A 20,733-nucleotide genomic window follows, 5' to 3' on the forward strand; every position below is an offset into this window, starting at 1 on the left:
ATGCTTAAATCTCACTCGAGCATTTTAGTGCTTTACCTAGCCTGGGAGCTATTGATGCTGACACTGGAAGATCAATTTTTCAACATTGCACTCCAGGTAAGAGCCTCACCAGCTGATAATGTATATTGGAAATTCCAACATGTGCATCAAACAATTTTCTATTACATTTCAGATATGCATGCAATGGATGAGCCTCCCACCAGGAATGCAGACAAAAGGATATCAATGAAATTTTAAAATATTAGTGATGTGCTTTAGGCAGCTGATTTTAAGAACTGTTAAAGAAAAAAGACTTGCATTTATAATGGGACCTTGCACAGTCACCAGACATCGCAAGTGCTTTACACTAAGTAAAGTAGTGTAGTCACTGTTGTAATGTTAAGTAACTATAATATTTTGTACCAGCTTGTTAACTTCAGATATTTAGTTGAATAAAAAAATTATGCTACAGTTTAATAAGTCATGCGATTATATTAACAGTGTTGCTGCAAGCATATCTGCCTTACTTAGTTTAGGTGGTGTATGTGTATCAACATGCATGCTTAACCAGTGTGGGGATGCAGTTTCATGCTCCTGACTCTCCAATAGGGCGGGGGCTCCTGATCTTAATTAGTCAGAGGAAGACACTGAAGAATTAACTTATTACACCTGCAGACTCAACAGCAAAACTGGACAAGTGGGACACAAGTTGCTTGATACTTGCTTTGAAATGAGGGCGGGGAAGTGGAGGAATGAAGGAATTTAATGGAGGCAAAAAAAAAATCTCACTCCACATATATATTTCAAGAATTCAAATAAATCAGGTGCCGGTCCAAACTCTAAAGTCATATCCATTTCAGATTCACTGATGATCTTGAAGGTCCTTCACAATAATGATTATAGTTGTATCAGAGACCCTTTTTGTAAAAGTCACCAGAAAGAATCATTCCAAAGTCATCGGAAACAATTTATTTCTGTGCACTATACAGTAAGTATAAATGCTTTTTGCTTTAGCAAGTAACTCCTTTGCAAGTACCATAATTTGGTAATATGTCTAGAAGCAAAATACAGGCAAGCTTGAAATTCTTACTGTGCAGTGTAATAATTCTTACGTAGCCGATTCTTTGAATCACATACTCAAATTTAACCCATCTTGTACAAATCTACATTACAACGGCTCAGTCAAAAAGTATTTAAATTTTCCATGAAAAGCATTTCACACAAAAAAACGAACTTATTCAGAAAAATTGCTACAATATTCTAAAGCCCACTTTTGTCTCCCTGCATGAAATAAAATCTACAAATATTCCACTATATGCGCATTTAGATCCCTTTGTCCCACATTTCCTGTAGTCCTCATTTTACTTTTCAGGCTTGGATCAGCAAATTAAAATATAACTGGTGTATGTTTCAGTTGCAAGTTTTTTAGACTAAAGAAAGATTGCCAAAGACTAGAAATGCAGCAATTAACCATCCTTTAAGAACTAAATCTAAGAAAAGTCCAAAAGCTTCATTGAAGAGTTCTTAAATGATGCCACGCCTAATGTTTGCTGATCTGCCTCCAGTAGACCTCCCTGGAAATCTGATGGCGTGAAATCCAGGCATTGCAGTTGACTGACCTGGCAAAGAATCAGTTGGGTCAAACGCTGGCCTGAATGGAGGTAATGTCCCTGGCAAAGGTCCTGATCCAGGTAAAAAGCGATTAATAGGATCTCCTCTGTAAGGCAGCTGAGGATGCTCATCGTATTCTCCTCCAATAATACCAGGTGGATAAAAATGGCGAGGTTCAAATGGGAAGGGATTGAAGGGGCCAGGCTGACCTGGAAATACAGGCAAAGCAGGTGGCAGATAGAGAGGAATTCTGTGCAGTGTTTTTCTCCTCATCACATACTTTTCCTTGTAGAGCTTTAAAAACAATGGTTACGCTGAAGTTAGAACATCTATACAAATGTAAGGACACAAAAATGTTAAATTGTCTATTTTCCATTTAACTATATTAACTTTCACCCTATTGTTATTGTCACAAGCCATGCCTTAGCTGAGAAAGCAGGGCAGGCATTCTTCTCTTGGGGTGGGTAATGTGTTAGGCTGATGTGGGGTGCACTTGAACAGGCATGATCAGTCCCTTGCTTAACTGGCCATTCTTAATGTGTAAGTCTGAACAGCAACTGTTAGACTATTCAGCTGGGGGTAGTGGACAGTGCACATGTGAAAGAAAGATCAATCCGCCCTTCTCCTCAGCATCTACTGGGAAATCAGTGGGAAAGTGGGTTGATTTCTCTCCCCTCTAGTTCATGGAAGTTGAAGATAATTGTGAAAAAATAGAAACAAAAAAAAGCATTTATATTCATGCAAATATTTGAATACCACTCAGTCAATCCACCCTGAACTAACATGGACACTTAAAATGTTACTTTTGTGAAATTACAGAGAATTTTTTTTTTAAAAGCTCTACTTACTTTCTTCCAGTCATGGCTGCTGGCTCGTGAATCTGTTTCAAAATAAGAAATTAGATCATCCTTTACTTTTAATTTGCAAGTGAACCAACAGGTAAGTGGCAATATATATAAAAAGCAAACTACTGCAGGTGCTGAAAATAAAAATAAAATGCTGGAAAAACTCAGCAGGGCTGGCAGCATCTGTGGAGAGAAACAAGGGTTAACATTTCAAGTCCTATTGACTCTTCGTCAGAGTGACAATATATCACTTAGAAAGTTCACTTCAAAAGCTTTATTCCGTTCACTGGCCTTTTCAATATTTAATTTGATATTTATAATATGCACAAGAAAGATTTGCGCTTATATGGTGCCTTTCACAACCTCAGGACATCCAAAGGTTAATACATTTACAGCAAATAACTAATAAGTAAAGATTTAATTATTTTCCATGAAATAAACAGCAGTATGAGAGTCCAACATGACTCACTTGATTCAGATCACAATGCAATATGCTAGAATTGATGGTGCAGCAATATAATATCCTGTTATTTAATATGACAGAGCCATTATGCTTCAAGATCATGAGTTACATTCCTATAAATCCATGAATTTATAAGAATAATCTGGGATATGCTGCCAGCCACACATCAGCCTTTGTGGGGTTCCTGAACTGTGTCAGCTCACCTCTGAAATCCCTTAGGTATAGAAATCTCCAAAGTAGTTGGTCGTTGGTAGCCGTATAAAGGTCCCGGCATACCGCCGAGAGAGATAAAATAGTGAATACGTCCAGGAGTCTGAAAATTCGCAATTTGAGTTCCAGAGGGAGAACCACAAGGCCAAACACATCCGGGAGGTTCAAAGCTGAAAGGGTTTAAAACATTTCATTTATGAAACAGTTACGTCTTTTGCATGGATTTTAAAAAAAAAACACATTTCTTTCTTAAAAAAAAAATCAACCTTTGAGATTCCAAACCAAAATTTTAAATTCCAACAATCTGCACCAAAATAGCACCTTAGTTACTTGGTTACTAAGCATAGTCAGTCTTCCAACACTCGCTGTCCCCTCCCCCGACCTTCCCCCCGCTTCCTCATTCCCCCTCGTCGCTTCCTTCTCCCGAATCCTCGCTGCAAGCAAGGGCTCAGGAGAGGGACGGCAAGAGGGAGGAAGACAGTGAGGGAGCAGGAGGGGCAGTGAGTGTGAGGAAGGGAGTGGGAGGGTGGGGGAAGCAGCAAGTGGGCAAGGCAGCAAACAGCAGGTAGAGTTAGTAATAGTTAGAGAGATGACCTTTGGGCCAATTAGGTTCAAGGTAGCCAACAGGATTTTACAATAGGAAATTACATCACCCTTATTACATGCTTTCTTATGGAAATTGATTTTCATTTAACGCGTTTTCATTCAGCATGCCGTTTTTTAGGAACACATCAAGACTGCTAAACAAGGGATAGCTGTATTTATTTCAGATTTAATCATAACCATATACATAACTGCCACTGTGTCTTCTTGTTTGTATCGATTCACAGATTAAGATACATGGGAGAATTCTTGGCAGAGCAAATCAGGGCCTATTTGGTCAGGAAGCATCAGATTACAAAGCCAGCCATATGCCATCGAAATTAACACTCATTAAGTAACTCATTTTCAGAAAATAAATTTCCCAGGAAACATACTTAGCTTTCTAGAAGCAATGGGGAAGTACAGAATGGAAAGCATTACAATCTGTGGTGAAAACATTACTTTAGGTACATTAGCACCCTTCTCTCTAGCCATCCCTCTCCTCATTTATTGATATATTGGGAGCAGAGAAAAAGGCTAAGATGCTTACCTTGTCTGGCACTGGCAAGCAAAGGATACACAAGCTGATCTTTGAACATGCAGGACAGTTTTTGTAGATCTTTATACACGTTTGCAGCATTCTCACCTTGCAAAGTCAAAAAACATTATTGGAAACAATTAGGAATGTTTGTGACAGCAGAGCTTACATTTAATTCTAAAGGGTTCGACCAGAAATGACATCTTTGTTGCAACATTATCGCTTGAGAGAGACTGGTTATGCAACACATCTTACACACAGAAAAGTCATTTAAAAATAACCATCCCGAGTATGGATGTATTTCAGAAAATATTTTCCCATTCCAAGGAGAGAATTTTACATAGGGAAGAAAAAGCAAGAGCACGGTAATCTCAAACAACACACTGAAAAGGACATAGGATGCTAATATGCTTTTTATAAAGTTATGCCACCTGTTCTGATGAAGGGTTTCATTTGAAAGATTAATCTAATATACTGATTTACCAGTGAAATACCAATCTTCTTTGGTTTTATATTTCTGATTTTATAATTAACCCTATATCTAACTTACTCAACTCAGATAATTGAAGCTGATACTTTGGGAAGTAATGCACCCTATAATGCCGTACTATAATTACACTCCCACAACACAGAACATCACATACATATATGTTCACATTTTACACGTGGAGAAAACAATAACAATAACACACCAGCCTAAAGCATTAGAAAAGTACATGCTTGTCAGACAGACAGCTGCTGTAGAGCTCCATAGTGCTATGAAAAGATACTCATGATCGTTACTGAACTGGATAATCTGGCTTCTTACTGATGAAACACTCAAATCAGCCAACATGAAAGGATATGCACGAGTTGCTTCAGTAGGTTATTCCTTCTCATCTTTGATGCCTAGGTTAAGTCATGTTGGCCTTGAATTTGGCAATTCCTAATGAGTACAAATCCCCTGTAATTCAGTAGAACATGAAAATCCCACGTGCTGAGTGCTTAATGCTGCCACCGCGTACCAACATGAAAAATTTTGGTCTACTATCTAGCACTGCTATTGGTCTTGTGGCTATTCAGTTAAAAAAAAGCATTAAATTTTTGCCTTAGCAAAAGTAAACAATTGGAACATTTAAAGATCCTGAGGGGTCTTGACAGGGAGGATATGGAAAGGATGTTTTGTCTTGTGGGAGAATCTAGAACTAGGGGGTCACTGTTAAAAAATAAGGGTTCACCCATTTAAGACAGATGAGTAGAAATTTTTTCTGATGGTTGAGAGTCGTTGAAACTCTTCCTCAAAGGGCAGTGAAAGCAGAGTCTTTGAATATTTTAAGGCAGAGGCAGTTAGATTCTTGATAAGGGGATGGAAGGTTATCTGGGGTATGTGGGAATATGGAGTTAAGATTACAGTCAGATCAGCCATGATCTTATTATATGGCGGAGCAGGCTCGAGGGGCCAACTCCTGCTCCTAATTCATAAGTTCATATGTAATTTATTCCAGTGATATGTATATTTCTGGGATTACTTCCCATAACTATGTAATAAAGATTTGTACATGGCTCAGAGATTGGTGTGGGAGGAATGGGTTTCAGTTCCTGGGGCACTGGCACCATTAGTGGGATAAAAAGGGAGCTGTTCCGGTGGGACAGGCTTCACTTGAACTGTGCTGGGGCCAGTGTGCTGGCGAACCAAATAGCGAGGGCTGTAAAGAGGGCTTTAAGCTAAATAAAGTGGGGGAGGGTTATGGAAAGGGGATACATAGGCTTACAAAGCAAAAGCGTATGGCAGCGTTGCAGGGCAGCTATTAAGGTATTGATACCCAGGGTGTGACAGGAAGGGACAGAGTGTACAAACATTAAAAACAGCAGCAAATAGGGTCAAAGGGGGAAAAAAAAATGGTAAAAAGGCAAAATTAATGGCCCTTTACTTAAATGAATGTTGTATTCGGAACAAAATAAATGAATTAATGGCACAAATAGAGGTTAATGGGTATGATCAAATCTGGGAACTAACTATTCAGGGGAATGTGACTTTTCGAAAGGACAGGCAGGAAAAGTGTGGTGGGATAGCTTCGTTACTACGAGATGGAATAAGTACGATAGCAAGAAAAGGTGTAGAATGCATATGGGTGGAGGTAAGAAATAACAAGGGGAAGGCGACATTGGTGGGTGTAGTCTATCAGCCCCCTGACATTAGCTATATCGTAGGACGGAGAATAAATCAGGAGATAATGAGGGCATGTAAAAAAGGCAGTACATTAAGCATGGGTGACTTTAATCTTCATGTAGATTGGAAAAATCAAATTGGCAGAGGTAGACACAAGGAAGAATTCATATAGCGTATTCGGGAGGGTTTCTTACAATAATATGTTATGAATCCAACCAGAGATCAGGCTACTTTGGATTTGGTAATGTGTAATGAAGCAGGTTTAATAAATGATCTGAGTAAAGGATCCTCTAGGAAACAGTGACCATAATATGGTAGAATTTAGCATTCAGTTTGAGAGTGAGAAACTTGGGTTGGAAACAACAGTGCTAAACTTAAATAAGGGTAATTACAAGAGAATGAGGGCAGAGTTGGATGGAGTGGACTGGGAAAGGAGTTTAGCAGAAAAGACGGTTGATGAACAATGGCAGATGTTTAAGAAAACAGTTCATGACTCTCAACAAAGATGTATCCCAATGGGGAGGAAGGATTCAAGGAAGGAGATAAACCAACCAATGTTAATCAAGAAAGTTAAGGACAGTATCAAATTGAAAGAAAAAACATACAATATGGCAAAGATTAGTGGTAAGCCAGAGGATTGGGAAAGTTTTAAAAACCAACAAATGAAGATCAAAAAATAATAAAGAGGGAGAAAATAAACTTTGAGGGGAAACTTGCAAGTAATATAAAAATGAACAGTAAGAGCTTCTTTAAATATATAAAAAGGAAGAGAGAGGCCAAAGTGAACATATGCCCCTTAGAGAATGAGGCTGGGGAAATAATATTGGGGAACCAGAAAATAGCAGAGGAGTTGAATAAATACTTTGTTTCAGTCTTTGTTGTAGAAGATACTATTAGCATTTCAAAAATACTAAATAATCCAAGGGAAAGAGGAGGGAGGAAATGTTGAACTCTATTCTAAAGGATGTAACAGCAGAGTATTTAGAAATACATAATCTAATCAAGCACAGTCAGCATGGTTTTATGAAGGGGAAATCATGCCTAACAAATTTATTAGAATTCTTTAAGGAGGTAACAAGCAGGATGGATAAAGGGGAACCAGTAGATGTAATATACTTGGGTTTCCAAAGGTGCTTGATAAGGTACCACACATAAGGCTACTTAAGATAAGAGCCCATGGTGTTGGGAGTAGTATATTAGCATGGATAGGGGATTGGCTAACTAATAGAAGATAGAGTGTTAGGGTAAGGAGGGCTTTTTCAGGATGGCAACCTGTAACTAGTGGAGTGCCACAGCTATCAGTGCTGAGCCCTCAATTATTTACAATATATATTGATGACTTAGATGAGGGAAGTGAAGGTATTATTGCCAAGTTTGCACAAGACACAAAAATAGGTGGGAAGGCAAGTGGTGAGGATGACAAGAGTCTACAGACAGATTAAGTGAATGGGCAAAAATGTGGCAGATGGGATATATGTGGGAAAGTGTGAGGTTATGCACTTTGGAAAGAAGAATAGAGGAGCTGAATATTATTTAAATTGGGAAAGACTGCAGCACAGAGGGATTTGGGAGTCCTTGTGCATGAATCCCATAAAGCTAACATACAAGTTCAACAGGTAACAGGAAAGGCAAATGGAATGTTGGCCTTTATTTCAAAGGGAATGGAGTATAAGAATAGGGAAGTCCTGTTAAAACTACACAAGGCACTAGTTAGGCCACACCTAGAATACTGTGAACAATTTTGGTTCCCCTATCTAAGGGGAGATAAACCGGCATATGAGGCAGTCCAGAGGTTTGCTGGGCTGATCCCAGGTATGGAGGAATTTCCTTATGCTGAGAGGTTGAGTAGGTTGGGCCTGTACTCACTGGAGTTTAGAAGAATGAGAAGCGACCTTACTGAAACATATAAAATTCTTAGAGGGCTTGACAGGGTTGATGCTGAGAGATTGTTTCCCTTGTGGGAGGATCTAGGACCAAAGGGCATAATCTTAGAGTAAGGTGGTGTCCATTTAAAACAGAGATGAAGAGGAATTTCTTCTCTCAGAAGCTAGTCAATCTGTGGAATTCTTTGCCACAGAGGGCAGTAGAGGCTGGGTCATTAAGTATATTCAAGGCTGAGATAGACAGATTTTTAATCAGTAAGGGAATCCAGGGTTATGAGGAAAAGGCTGGAAAGTTGAGTTGAGGATTACCAGATCAGCCATGTTCTCACTGAATGATGGAGCATACTTGATGGGCCGAATGGCCTACTTCTGCTCCTCTGTCTTATGGTCTTACATTTGTAGTTTAAAATTTCACCACAGAAATTACAAACCAAACTTACCCAATCTCTCTAAGTAAACATAGGACGCAGGAGACAATTGCACTCTCTTTACACTTTTGACATTCCCATTTATCTTCAGTGTGGCTGTTAGAAAGATGCAATTAGCATGTATTAATACATTCACAATCAAACTGGAGTATATTACAGAGTTCTAACACTATTTCAACGATGATTGAGAACTCCTGTGCAAGAAACTTAAAGGACAGCATGTTGGAATATTCGCATGATATTCAGTGGTGGATGCAATTCCACTTTCTCCCTCCCTAGAACACCAAAACCAGCAAGTAGCCAAATCTCAGCTGCATGTTATGGAGAGGTTGCCAGATGATTACCTAGTAGGAAATTTTTTTATAAACATGGTCTTGGGAGCAACTGTCTATTCAAAATTGGTGCACAACTCAGAATAAAATGGGTTTTAAACACAAAGCTCAAATCTCTCTAAGTTATAATGATTATGGCACAAGGATTGTAAATAAGGCATAGCTACGAATGCTTACTTATAAACTATTCTTTTGTCAGTTACTATCCACTTTCAAAAATTAAAGTGGCTATGTTTCCTTCTTACATGTATTACACAAACTTGGTTGACACTTCAGTGCAGCGGTGGGAGTGCTGCATTGTTGGAGGTGCAGTTTTCAGGTATGACAAACTAAGACCTCAAATATATGTAGAAGATTTAGAGTCATAGAGGTCTATAGCACAGAAAAAGGCCCTTCGGCCCATCGAGTCTGTGCCGGTCAAACAAGTACTTACTATTCTAATCCCATTTCCAGCACTAGGCCCATAGCCTTGTATGCCATGACATTGCAAGTGCACATCCAAATATTTATTAAATGTTATGAGGGTTTCTAGCTCTATTATGAGTTTTAGATTCCCACCACCCTCTGGGTGAAAAAATTCTTCCTAACATCCCCTCTAAACCTCCTGCCCCTTACCTTAAATCTTTGCCCCCTGGTTATTTTGAATTTAAAATTCTCATTCTTGTCTTCAAATACCTGCCCTCTCATTTCTAATCACTTCCAGCCCTACAACTCTCAGATATATCTGCACTCCTCCAATTTTGAACACCCCAGATTTTCAATCACTCCAGGATGGCTGCACCTTCAGCTGCCAAGGTCCTAATCTCAGGAATTTCCTCCATTTGCCTCTCTTTCCACCTTCAAATGATCCTTTAAACTCAACTCTTTGACCAAGCATTAGGTCACCTGCCCTAATATTTCCTTATGTGCCTCTGTGTCAAATTTTCTTTTGATAACATGCCTCTGAAGCATCTTGGAATGTTTTACAGCAACTTTGTTAAAGGGGTTACATAATTGTAAATTGTTGTTGTTTCTGGTGGTGGTGCATTTCAATCAACTATTCAAAGCAAAGCAGGCAGTTCTCCCAATGATTTGTCTAACATTAATCCCTTAGATAACAATACCAAAACAGATCAACTCCCTAACTGTTGGCTATTCAGTGTGCACAAATTCACTTTTATTTATATATGCTTCTCATATCCTCATGACGTTCCATAGCATTTTACAACAAGCTCTTGTTTAAAAAAAATGCTTTGCTGGCCTAACCTTGCAGAATCTACACAATCTTTACTTATGTGTAAAATGACACGGTATCATTACCTTTGTTTAAGGATCTTAAACAAAATGAACTACTGTTTGTTGGGAGAGCCGTCTAAGGTTGATTGGGTAAATATACTAAAAGGTATGAATGTAAATAAATAGTCGGAAACATTTAAAGAAACAATTCAAAATGTTCAACAAAAATACATTCCATTGAAACACAAAAACTCTAAGATCCATCTGTGGCTTACTAAAGAAGGTTAAGGGTAACAGATTAAAAGAGGAGGCTTATAATGTTGCAAAGAACAGTAGTAAGTCTGAAGATTTTAAATGTTTTAGAAACCAGCAAAGGGCCACCAAAAAGTAGATAAAAAGGATAAATAGAATACGAGAGTAAACTAGCCAGGATTTTAAAAGTACATTGTAAGAGAGAATGGCTAAAGGTATCTTAGAAGCAGAGATGGGATAAATTATAATTGGGAATGAGGAAATGGCAGGGGCATTGAACAAATATTTTGTGTCGGTCTCCACAGTAGAAGACATAAGCTACATACCAGAAATAGAGGATAATCTAGGGACTAATAGAGTTTGAAAATTAAGGTAATCAATATCAATGGAGAAAAAGTACTAGAAAAACTCAAGGGACTAAAATCCACCAAATCTCCATGACTGATGGACTACATCCTAAGGTTCTAAAAGAGACAGCTGCAGAGAAAGTGGATGCGCTAAAATTTTCCCACAATCAAGGGAATTTTGAACAGTCTCAGCAGATTAAAATTTAACAAATGTAACACCACTATTCAAGAAAGAAGGCAAAGAGAAAACCGGGAACTGCAGGTAAGTTAGCCTGGCATCAGTCATTGAGAAAGGAATCTATTATTAAGGCAGCCTTAACAATCCACTTAGAAAAGCATAGTATGATTAAAACAAAGTAGACGTCCTTTATGAAAAGGAAACCCTGTTTGACAAAATTAAAAGTTTGAGGATGTAACTAGTGCAGTAGATAAAGTGGAACCAGTAGATGTAGTACACTTATATTTCCAAAAGGGATTTGATACGGTGCCACACAAAAGGTTAACACACAAGAGAAGGGTTCATGGAGTTGGGGGTGATATATTAGTATGGATAGAGGATTGCTTAACACACAAGCAAAGAGTAGGCATAAATCAGGCAAATTTAAGTTGGCAGGCTTTCACTTGTGGAGTGCCGCAAGAATCTGGGGCTTCAGTTATTTACAATCTATATTGAGAGATGAAGAGTAATGTATCTAAATTTGCTGACTATACAATTTGTATTTCCACCTAGCTTTTTGTGAGGAGGATACAAAGAGGCTGTAAAGAAATGTAGACAATGGGCAACAAAGTGGCAGACGGGAGTATAATGTGGGGACATGTGAGGTTATTTAATTTGGTCATAAGAATAGAAAAGCAGAATTTTTCTTAAAAAGTATAACCTTGTAAAGGTTGAAAGACTTGGGTATACTCGTACAAGGAACATAAAGTTAGCATGCAAGTACAACAAGCAATTAGGAAAGCACATGGCACGTTGGCCTTTATTGCAAAGTGATTGGAGTGCAAAAATAAAGAAAGCTTGCTACCATTGTAAGATCACACCTGGAATACAGTGTGCAATTTTGGTTTCCATATTTAGGCAAGGACATACTTGCACTGGAGGCAGTACAGCAACGGTTCACTAAGTTGGTCCCTTGGGTGAGAGGGTTCTCCTATGATGAGAGGCTGAGTAATGTTCATCTATATTCTCTGGAGTTTGGAAGAATGAGAGGTGATCTCATTGAAATATTCAAGATTCCGAAGGAGCTTGACAGGTGGATACTGACACGTTGTTTCCTCTGGATGGGAAATCTAGAACAAGGTAGCACAATTTCAGAATAAGGGGTCGATAATTTAAGACTGAGATGAGGAGAAATTTAACTCAGAGGGCTGTGAATGTTTGGAATTCTCTACCCACGGGGGTTGTGGATGCACTATCACTAAATATATTTAAGGCTGAGATAAATAGATTTCTGATCTTTCAGGAAATCAATGGATATGGGAAGTGGGCAGGAAAGTGGAGTTGAAGCCCAAGGTCAGCCGTTGTCTTTCTGAATGGTGGAGCAGGCTCAATGAGCCAAGTGTCTTGTCTTGCTCCTATTTCTTATGTTACGTACCCATTGCATAATTCTACCATATGGAAGGGGTTGTTGGGGTGGCAGCTACCCCAGTTTCTTCAGTATCAGACTGTTCTCACTCCGGGGACTAGGCCTTTACTGAAGCATAGTTTGTACAACCCTTATATTCTAAAGACCAGAATCAAGAAGCAAATTGTAATGTTTCATAGCAAGTAGGTAAAGCAAGAGGCAAAAGGGAGGCTGATTTGTAACAAAATGAGAATAAGACTTTAATTGTCTAAACATGTGTGTGTGTATATCCCAGTCATACAAGATAAAAGAATACATGACATCTGGCAAATAAATGATATGCACTCTTTCCAAAGAGCTATCATGCATTACCATTGACTACAACCAGATTTCCCATTGGGACGCAAGAGAGAGTAGCAGACCCATCTTCACACAGGAAGTGACTGTACTGTAGTCTATAGAGACCTTCGTTCTTCCACTTCTCAGGCATTTGGGAACCCTTCAGTCCTGTACCCTACAAAAATACACAAGGATAATTTTTTTGCAAGTTATTTTCATTCCCTTCCGAGTTCCTAGCAAAAGTTCTAGCTAAGGTGGTGAGCAAGTGACACATGTTTCGGCCTCAACCAGTATAGGAGGGTGGTGTGCAAGAGTGAACTGGGTGACTCTTCCTTCAGGTAAGGGTTTGGCTTCAACTTGTCATCTCTGCACATTTTATGCTCATGGCTGGGGACTTGCCATGTGTCTAACAATAGATGCACTACATATTACCATTCCATGAAACAGCCAGCGGTACTGCAATGTAGTCTATCTTAATTGGTAGCTTAAAACTTTTATATAGGTCACAGGGTAAGTTACCCTTCACCAAGCCTTGAGCCAGCCAACACTCAAGGGTGGGAATGAGAAGGGAACTAGCCAGATTCTGCCATGCTTTCCTGTAGAGTAATGGTTGTCTTCACTTAATATATGAATGGTGTCTGTGGTAACCAGTGTTATGACCACAGCCAATGTTAATTGCTCTGCAAACCAAATCCCAAAGGAAAGCTTGGCTTATGGGCCATACCCTTTTTTTTTTGTATTCTGAAACCAAGAAAGGGACATGCTGATCTCAGCAGTAAGTCACCCAATAATACTGTTGGGAGTTTTAAAATTATAAGTAGAAGTTTTATTAACAAGAATAAAAGAAAATTGAAACACACAAGATTACAGGTATAGTTAAACTTAGTATTCCCCCAAAAAGACACTCTACTTGGTCAGACCCACAAGTAAAACACCTTCCAGGCATCATTCCCTTATTAGATGTTTAACTATAAAAAAATTCAGTAATGTTACCCAAGGTAAACTGTTGTAGTTTCAACAAAGGTATACCACATGACCTGTAACACTCTTCCACTCTGCTGTGAAAATCCAAACTTCAGAATAAAACTGTACTTTGCAGCCCAAGACTTTTTTGGCTTGACTGGATAGTTGATTCAAACTGCATCTTCTCTCAGCCAAAGCTTCAGCTGCTGCATCTCATCTCCAGCTCAACAGCCGTATATCTCAAACAGCTACAGCCCACCTAAGCTCTTCACGTTAAATCTACAATACCTTCCCCACCCCCACCCCATTTCATCTCCTGTTCTATTGTTCTCACACCTCTTTGAAACACTAATCCTTCCAAATACAAGATCTTTCATGTTTCCATATTGACTTTGCTATCAGGTCAAGAAAATATAATAGCACTCCCCCACCCCGCCTCCATATTAACCTATTGAATTCCTGCAAGATGCAAACATGTTTCTTGTGACCTCCAACTCCACTTCAAACAAACTCTTAATTTATCTAAAAATGCAAACGTGAGATCAAACCTGCTTACTTATACCTCAAACGTAGCATCTCTATCCTTTTGATGTTTCCAACCCCCCAGACAACCTGTCTCCTGTTAATTTCTGCCCAGATTAATTGAATCATACACACATACACAAACACACACAGCCTTCTCACAGAATAGCACAACATTCCCCAAAACTATAAAGAACATCCATTTCTTACACCTTCCTCATCAAAAAACGGAACCAAGATTCCAAAAAGATCATTTCGTTTTTCACCCATTTCTTATTTACATTTAACTATACACAAAAAACTATTACACCATAGTGTACATGCATTAACCATGAAAATATATACAAGTCTTTTGTAAAAATAGAGTTCATTCCAGTCCATTCTCCATTTGCCAATATTCAAGTTCTACAGAATTAAATTCTTGACAACGCATCTGCAGCAAATTTTCTCATCCAGCCACATTTGTAATTTGTAAATTCAACGATTGCAATAATAAACTCCACCAAAACAGTCCTGCATTTTTGTAGGAAACTTTTCCAGAAACTTCAAAGGATTGTGATCAGTATATACAACTATCTCTGCAGAGCTGTTTACTTCAAAACACTGCAAAGTCAACACCTAACACAAAGTCTCTTTCCCTATAGTTGAATATTTCTTCTGGTGTACATTCAGCTTCTATGAGAAATATCCTACTGGCTTCTCAATTCCTATTTCATCTTGTAGCAATACAGCTCCAACACCCATATTACTGATATCAACAACCAACTTAAATTGCTTTGAATAATCAGGTGCTGATAGTACAGCTTTCAAGCCATCAAATTCATCCTGACATTCCTTTGTCCATTTTCTGTTCTTTTTTAATAATCCAGTCAGTGGAGCAACTACGCTGCTGAAGTTTAGCATGAATTTCTGATTAAACCCACCCATGCCTAGAAATCTCAAAACTTCCCATTTTGTTTTCGACACTGGGAATTCCACAATAGCTTTTACTTTTGCATCTCGTGGAGCCACTTGACCATGTCCAACAGTCTGGCCTAAATTTGTAACTTGCGTTTTTGCAAATTCACTTTTAGCCAAATTTACAACCAAACTGGCTTCCTGCAGTTGACCAAACAGTTCCTTTAATTGTTGCTCCCACCTTTGATTGAATACTATTAAATCATCAATATAAACAGCACAATTGCTCAGTCCCTCAATCACTTTGTTTGTTTGTCTCTGAAATGTTGCTGGTGCATTTTTCATACCAAAGGGAATTACGTTGCATTGATATAGACCATCCAGTTTATAAAAGCCGACATCCCTTTTGCCCTTTCCGGTAAGGGTGCTTCCCAATATCCTTGCAGCAAGTTAATTTTTGTGGTAAATATTGACTGTCACACTTTCGACACAATCTTCCAATCCTGGAATAGGATATGAATCTGTTTTTGTTAATGCATTCACATTTCGGTAATCAACAATCTTTGTGATCCATCTGGTTTTGGCATGTCTGAACTCCAATTACTGTGCCTAGGCTCTATGATGTCGTTTTGAAGCATAAATTCAATTTCTTTCCCCACTGGGGCTAATTTTACTGGATTTAAACTAGGTGGATGTTGCCTTATTGAACCCAAATTCCTCACCTCAACATCATGTATAGCTAAATCCGATTTTCCTGGTCTATTTCCATAAATTGCTTTGTATGACTTAAATCGCTCCGACGCTTTTCTGGAATGTAATCTAACATCACATTTAGGTTTTTAAGCCTTCCTCATTGTCCAATTTAATCAGAGGAAGGTCGATTTCTAACCCCCCTTTCCTTACTTACAACTACTAGTACCACCTCCTGTTTACCTTCTCTGTCAAAGTATTTTTGAGCATATTTACATGGCACACTCACTGACTTTTCCTCCAACCTGGGGGGATCTACTACCCAGCTTACCTCACTCAGTCTCTTTTCAACATGGTAAGGTCCATTATATCTTGCCTTCAAACAGTACGCCTGACACCGGCAACAATATTAACACTTTTTCTCCAGCCACTAACCCTTTCTTTTATCTGCCTTTTCCTTCATCACATGTCAAGATATCTTTAAATGTTTTCTAGCTAACTCACATGCCTTACTTAATCTCTCTCCGAATTTTGTCACACAGCCCAGGAGATTTGTTTCAGAACTTTGACTCACTAATTTATCCTGAATCAGTTTCAGTGGTCCCCTTATTTCTCAACCATAAATTAACTCGGAAAGACAGAACCCTGTTGACCCATTAGGGACGCCCCTAATAGCAAACAACAAGAATGGAACTTATTGATCTCAATCATGTAGACAGTCTTGACTATATACTCTAATCATAGTCTTTAAAGTCTGAGGCCACCTTTCTAAGGCACCTTGTGATTCGGGGTGATAAGCTGATGACCTAAATTGCTTTATTCCTAGGCTGTTCATTACTTCTTTAAACAGCTGATACATGAAATCTGAACCCTGATCAGACTGTATTTCTTTTGGTAATCCATATCTTGTAAAGAATTTGGTTAACTCCTCTATATGTCCCGTATGTATTGGCTGCCCAAGACAAACAAAATTGATGTGCTTTTATGCCCCATCATATCTATGACCAGTTCTGCACATCACGAATTGGCCAAATGTATATTTCCCATATGTGGATGATATTTGCTATATTTAAATCTGTAGCTGCATGCAACAATTTCCTTATGTATTGTAACAGGCTCCATCCTGCATTCAAATTCATTTTTGAAATGGAGCAGTCAAATGAACACCCTTTCCATGACATATCAGTTGAGAAATCTGCCAGTGAGTTCTCTGCCACAAGCTGACCTTCCCTGGTCAATATACACGTTGGGATTCTTACAGTTCCACATGCTGCAAGATTGGTCTTTTTGGCAACCTTGTAAATAGGGTCCGAGCCATTTACTCACCATGTAAGCTTGATGCTGAAATAGGTCGCAAAGGCATCCTGCAGGTTAATAGCTACTCTCATCAGATCGTTTTGCACTATGTCACGCAAACTCATGAACAGGCCTAAGACCGTCACTTTCGGCCCTGAAAAGTGCCCAGTCTACCCCAGATTATCCTGGAAGGGCAAAATATGAGCAACAGATAAAACTAGCTGTTTCACACTGGTACTATGCAATAGCAACACGAGTGGTATTTGTCAGCAACAGGACGCTGCCGTCAAGCCAAAAAGGCATTCTGCCTATCACACAAATGAGTGCCAATGTGATGCTACATATGTAGGCTGTATGTTCCAAAGACTGGTGGATCACATCAAACAGCTTGTCCCAGCCACTGTTTGCAAAATAGTGTACAACATTAGTTGCGATTCCATGATTGGATGACATTTGCTAAATAATCCTCAATGCTAACAATTATGCTGACAACCAATTTATGATAGTTAGTCAGGCTCACAATGTGGCACATTTGTGTGTACTGGAAGCTACATATTAATACACAGGGCCCTGTTCCTTGCAGGCAGAAAGAACATGTACATATACCGCGCCTGTTTCAGCTAAACAAAATAACTGACAGCCATTTGCTGACTCATTCCACAGGGCAATGCCTTGACCAATCAGGGTCAAGCTAGCTGGCTGAAATTTAAAACAATGCTTGACAGTTGACCGTCAGTCACCATCACTGGTACATTCTCCATGGCAACACCTCTGCCAGTCAGAGTCCACTTCCAACCAATCAGCACTCTCTTCACATGCAGTATAAATTGTTTTCTCCTTAGATTGGTACTCTTGAAGTGTCCTGATCAGTGCAAGATGGCAAGTTTAGACATGTCTTTTTTTCATTTTCTGACATTAAGTTTAAATGGAGGCACAAAATAGCTGCAAAAAATGCACTAAAATGTAACAATTAGATAAAAGGACAATAACCAATCTCAAAACCAAAGTTTATACAAATTATATGTAGACTGCAATAGTACCGAAGACTTGTGCTCCAAGCTCCTAGCTAAGCTGTTCCACTACAGCTACAACATTAGCATCTACCCAGCAATGTGGAAAATTGCCCAGTCCAACCCAGCCAATTCAAGTCTACTCTCCATCATCAGTTAGTGCTATCAAGCAGCACTTGGTTAGCAATAACCTGCTCACTGATGCTCTGCTTGGGTTCCGCCAGGGCCACTCAGCTCCTGACCTCATTACAGCCTTGGTTCATACATGGACAAAAGAACTGAACTCCCGAGGTGAGGTGAGAGTGACTGCCATGACATTTGATCGACTGCGGCATTAAGGAACCCTAGTAAAACTGGAATCAATGGGAATTAGGGGGAAAGCTCTCCACTGATTGGAGTCACACACAGCACAAAAGATGATGATTGTGGTCGTTGGAAGTCAGTCATCTCAGCTCCAGGACATCACTACAGGAGTTCCTCAGGGTAGTGTCCTCGGCCCAACCATCTTCAGCTGCTTTATCAAAGACCTTCCTTCCATCATAAGGTCAGGAGTGGGTTTGTTCGCTGATGACTGCACAATGTTCAGCACCATTCACGACTGCTCAGGTACTGAAGCAGTCCATGTGCAAATGCAACAAGGGCTTTACAAAATCCAGGCTTGGGCTGACAGGTGGCGAGTTATATTAGCACCACACAAGAGTCAGGCAATGACCACCTCCAACAAGAAAATCTAACATTCATTACTGATGCACAGTAGCAAAAGTGTGTACCATTTACAAGATGCACAGCAGAAACTCACCAAAGCTCCTTAGACCTTCCATAGGCCAGCAACTTCCAAACCCATGACCACTACCATCTAGAAGGACAAGGGCAGCAGATAGATGGGAACATCACTACCTGGAAGTTCCCCTCCAAGCCACTCACCATCCTGACTTGGAAATACATTGCTGTTCCTTCACCGTCGTTGGGGCAAAATCCTGGAACTCCCTCCCTAACTACACTGTGGATGTACCTACACCACATGGACTGAAGCAGTTCAAGAAGGCAGCTCAGCACCACATTCTCAAGGACAATTAGGGATGGGCTTTCAATGCTGGCCTAGCCAGTGAAACCATACCCCTTAAATGAATAAAAAAAATTCTGAAATCAGACTAAGAAAACACTTTGTTCTATTACCAAAATTAATTACAAACAATGAGCTGTTCAAAGGCCAAGACCAATTACGCTAAATTAAAGAATGTCAGCCAAAGGGTGACAAGACCCCATTAACTCATGGAGAGGAAAGGTCTTGAGCCTTCCCTGGGGGTTATAAACCCCATCTCTAAAAACACACCGCTAGCTAGCCATGTTTTGACTGAAGGATACTTGTTCAAATGGAGGAAGGTCGAAAGTCATGAAAGTCTGTTGGACATGATAAGTTTCTTTTTTGGGTTATTTTGTTATAAATTGGTCTAGTGTAGAAAAAAAAGATGGCAAATGATTTTGAATACAGACATGCCCTGTATATTAAAACAGAAGAGGCTTATTTGTATGGATGTATGGTTCTTATACATTAGACTCAACTAATTGTGCATTACAACTCTATATTAATTTATAATTCTCATAAACTTCATTGAATTCACTATCTGAAGAACCTTGTCTTATCCTGTGGGTCTTAAAGTCTCATGCAAATCATAAATCTGAAGATTTAATTGATAAAGCTATCTTTAATGGTATTTCATTTGAATTCTGCACTAGACTAAAAAAATTGTTTGAAAAGATCAGAGTAAACTTTTTGTGGTCAACTGCTCCATCTAGTGGAACAAGCTTTGACCATTCTGCAGTAATTTGCTTTTTCATGATACTTAGTCTCCCACCCTCCCACTTGTTGCCCCTCTTGTTCCCAGCAAGGGTTCAGATGAGGGAAGGCAATCACGGTGGGGGAAGCGAGTGTTTCAAGAGGAAAGTGGCATCTCAGGTTGTAACTAGTGGGAGGAGGTTTGGGAGGGAGCTGAGAGGGAAGCAGCAAGGAGGAGGGAGTGGGAAAGAGAAGCGAGAGGGAGGAAGCAGGACAGGGAAGACCGAACATGTGCAGTAACCATGCTAAAACAAGAAAGGAGATAGCACTGTTCAGGAATGTCTCGAATTTACAAATCCTGCTAAAATGAAAACTATTAGAACGTGCAGGGGATTCCTCATGTCTACTAAAACCAGTTTCTCTATTTACTCTAACAAAACCTTTCATAACCTAGTTCTGTTGAAGGGTCATGAGGACTCGAAATGTCAACTCTTTTCTTCTCCGCCAATGCTGCCAGACCTGCTGAGTTTATCCAGGTAATTCTGTTTTTGTTTTAGGGAAGATGTGGTCACTTGCTCCATAGGTGGAACATGAGGAACATCTTAAAATTGTGACTATGGACTTACAAGTCAGACCATCGCCCAAATACTGAACTTGTGTGAGAGAGATCCAATCGTGGTGACATCACAACTATTCACACTGTATTAGCTGTTGAATGGATTGTTAACCTCAACCTCAGATTATAACAGTTTTTTTTTATTCCTGTGGCTGGAGAAGCAAAGGAGAACAACCTGGCCTTCTTCAGTTTCTGCACATAACTGAACTCTTTCATCACTGGTAATA

General features: G+C 39.4%; 1 protein-coding gene across 2 annotated transcripts in view; it reads right to left on the reverse strand.

Moving 5' to 3' along the window:
- Positions 1 to 933: 933 nt before the first annotated feature.
- fbxo7 (F-box protein 7) overlaps positions 934 to 20,733 on the reverse strand; it is a 34,268-nt gene continuing 14,468 nt past the window's right edge. Inside the window, exons 4-9 of one of the 2 annotated variants that reach the window (XM_041215629.1) lie at positions 12,769 to 12,910; positions 8,701 to 8,784; positions 4,241 to 4,336; positions 3,102 to 3,278; positions 2,439 to 2,470; positions 934 to 1,884 (exon numbers count right to left, since the gene is read on the reverse strand). In XM_041215629.1, coding sequence (XP_041071563.1) covers positions 1,504 to 1,884; positions 2,439 to 2,470; positions 3,102 to 3,278; positions 4,241 to 4,336; positions 8,701 to 8,784; positions 12,769 to 12,910 — 912 coding nt within the window. In that variant the 3' untranslated portion in view covers positions 934 to 1,503. The remainder of the gene's footprint in view (positions 1,885 to 2,438; positions 2,471 to 3,101; positions 3,279 to 4,240; positions 4,337 to 8,700; positions 8,785 to 12,768; positions 12,911 to 20,733) is intronic. The other variant, XM_041215630.1, reaches the window with a different exon arrangement.

This window comes from Carcharodon carcharias, chromosome 21 (assembly GCF_017639515.1).
Source record: "Carcharodon carcharias isolate sCarCar2 chromosome 21, sCarCar2.pri, whole genome shotgun sequence".
Classification (NCBI taxonomy): Eukaryota; Metazoa; Chordata; class Chondrichthyes; order Lamniformes; family Lamnidae; genus Carcharodon; species Carcharodon carcharias.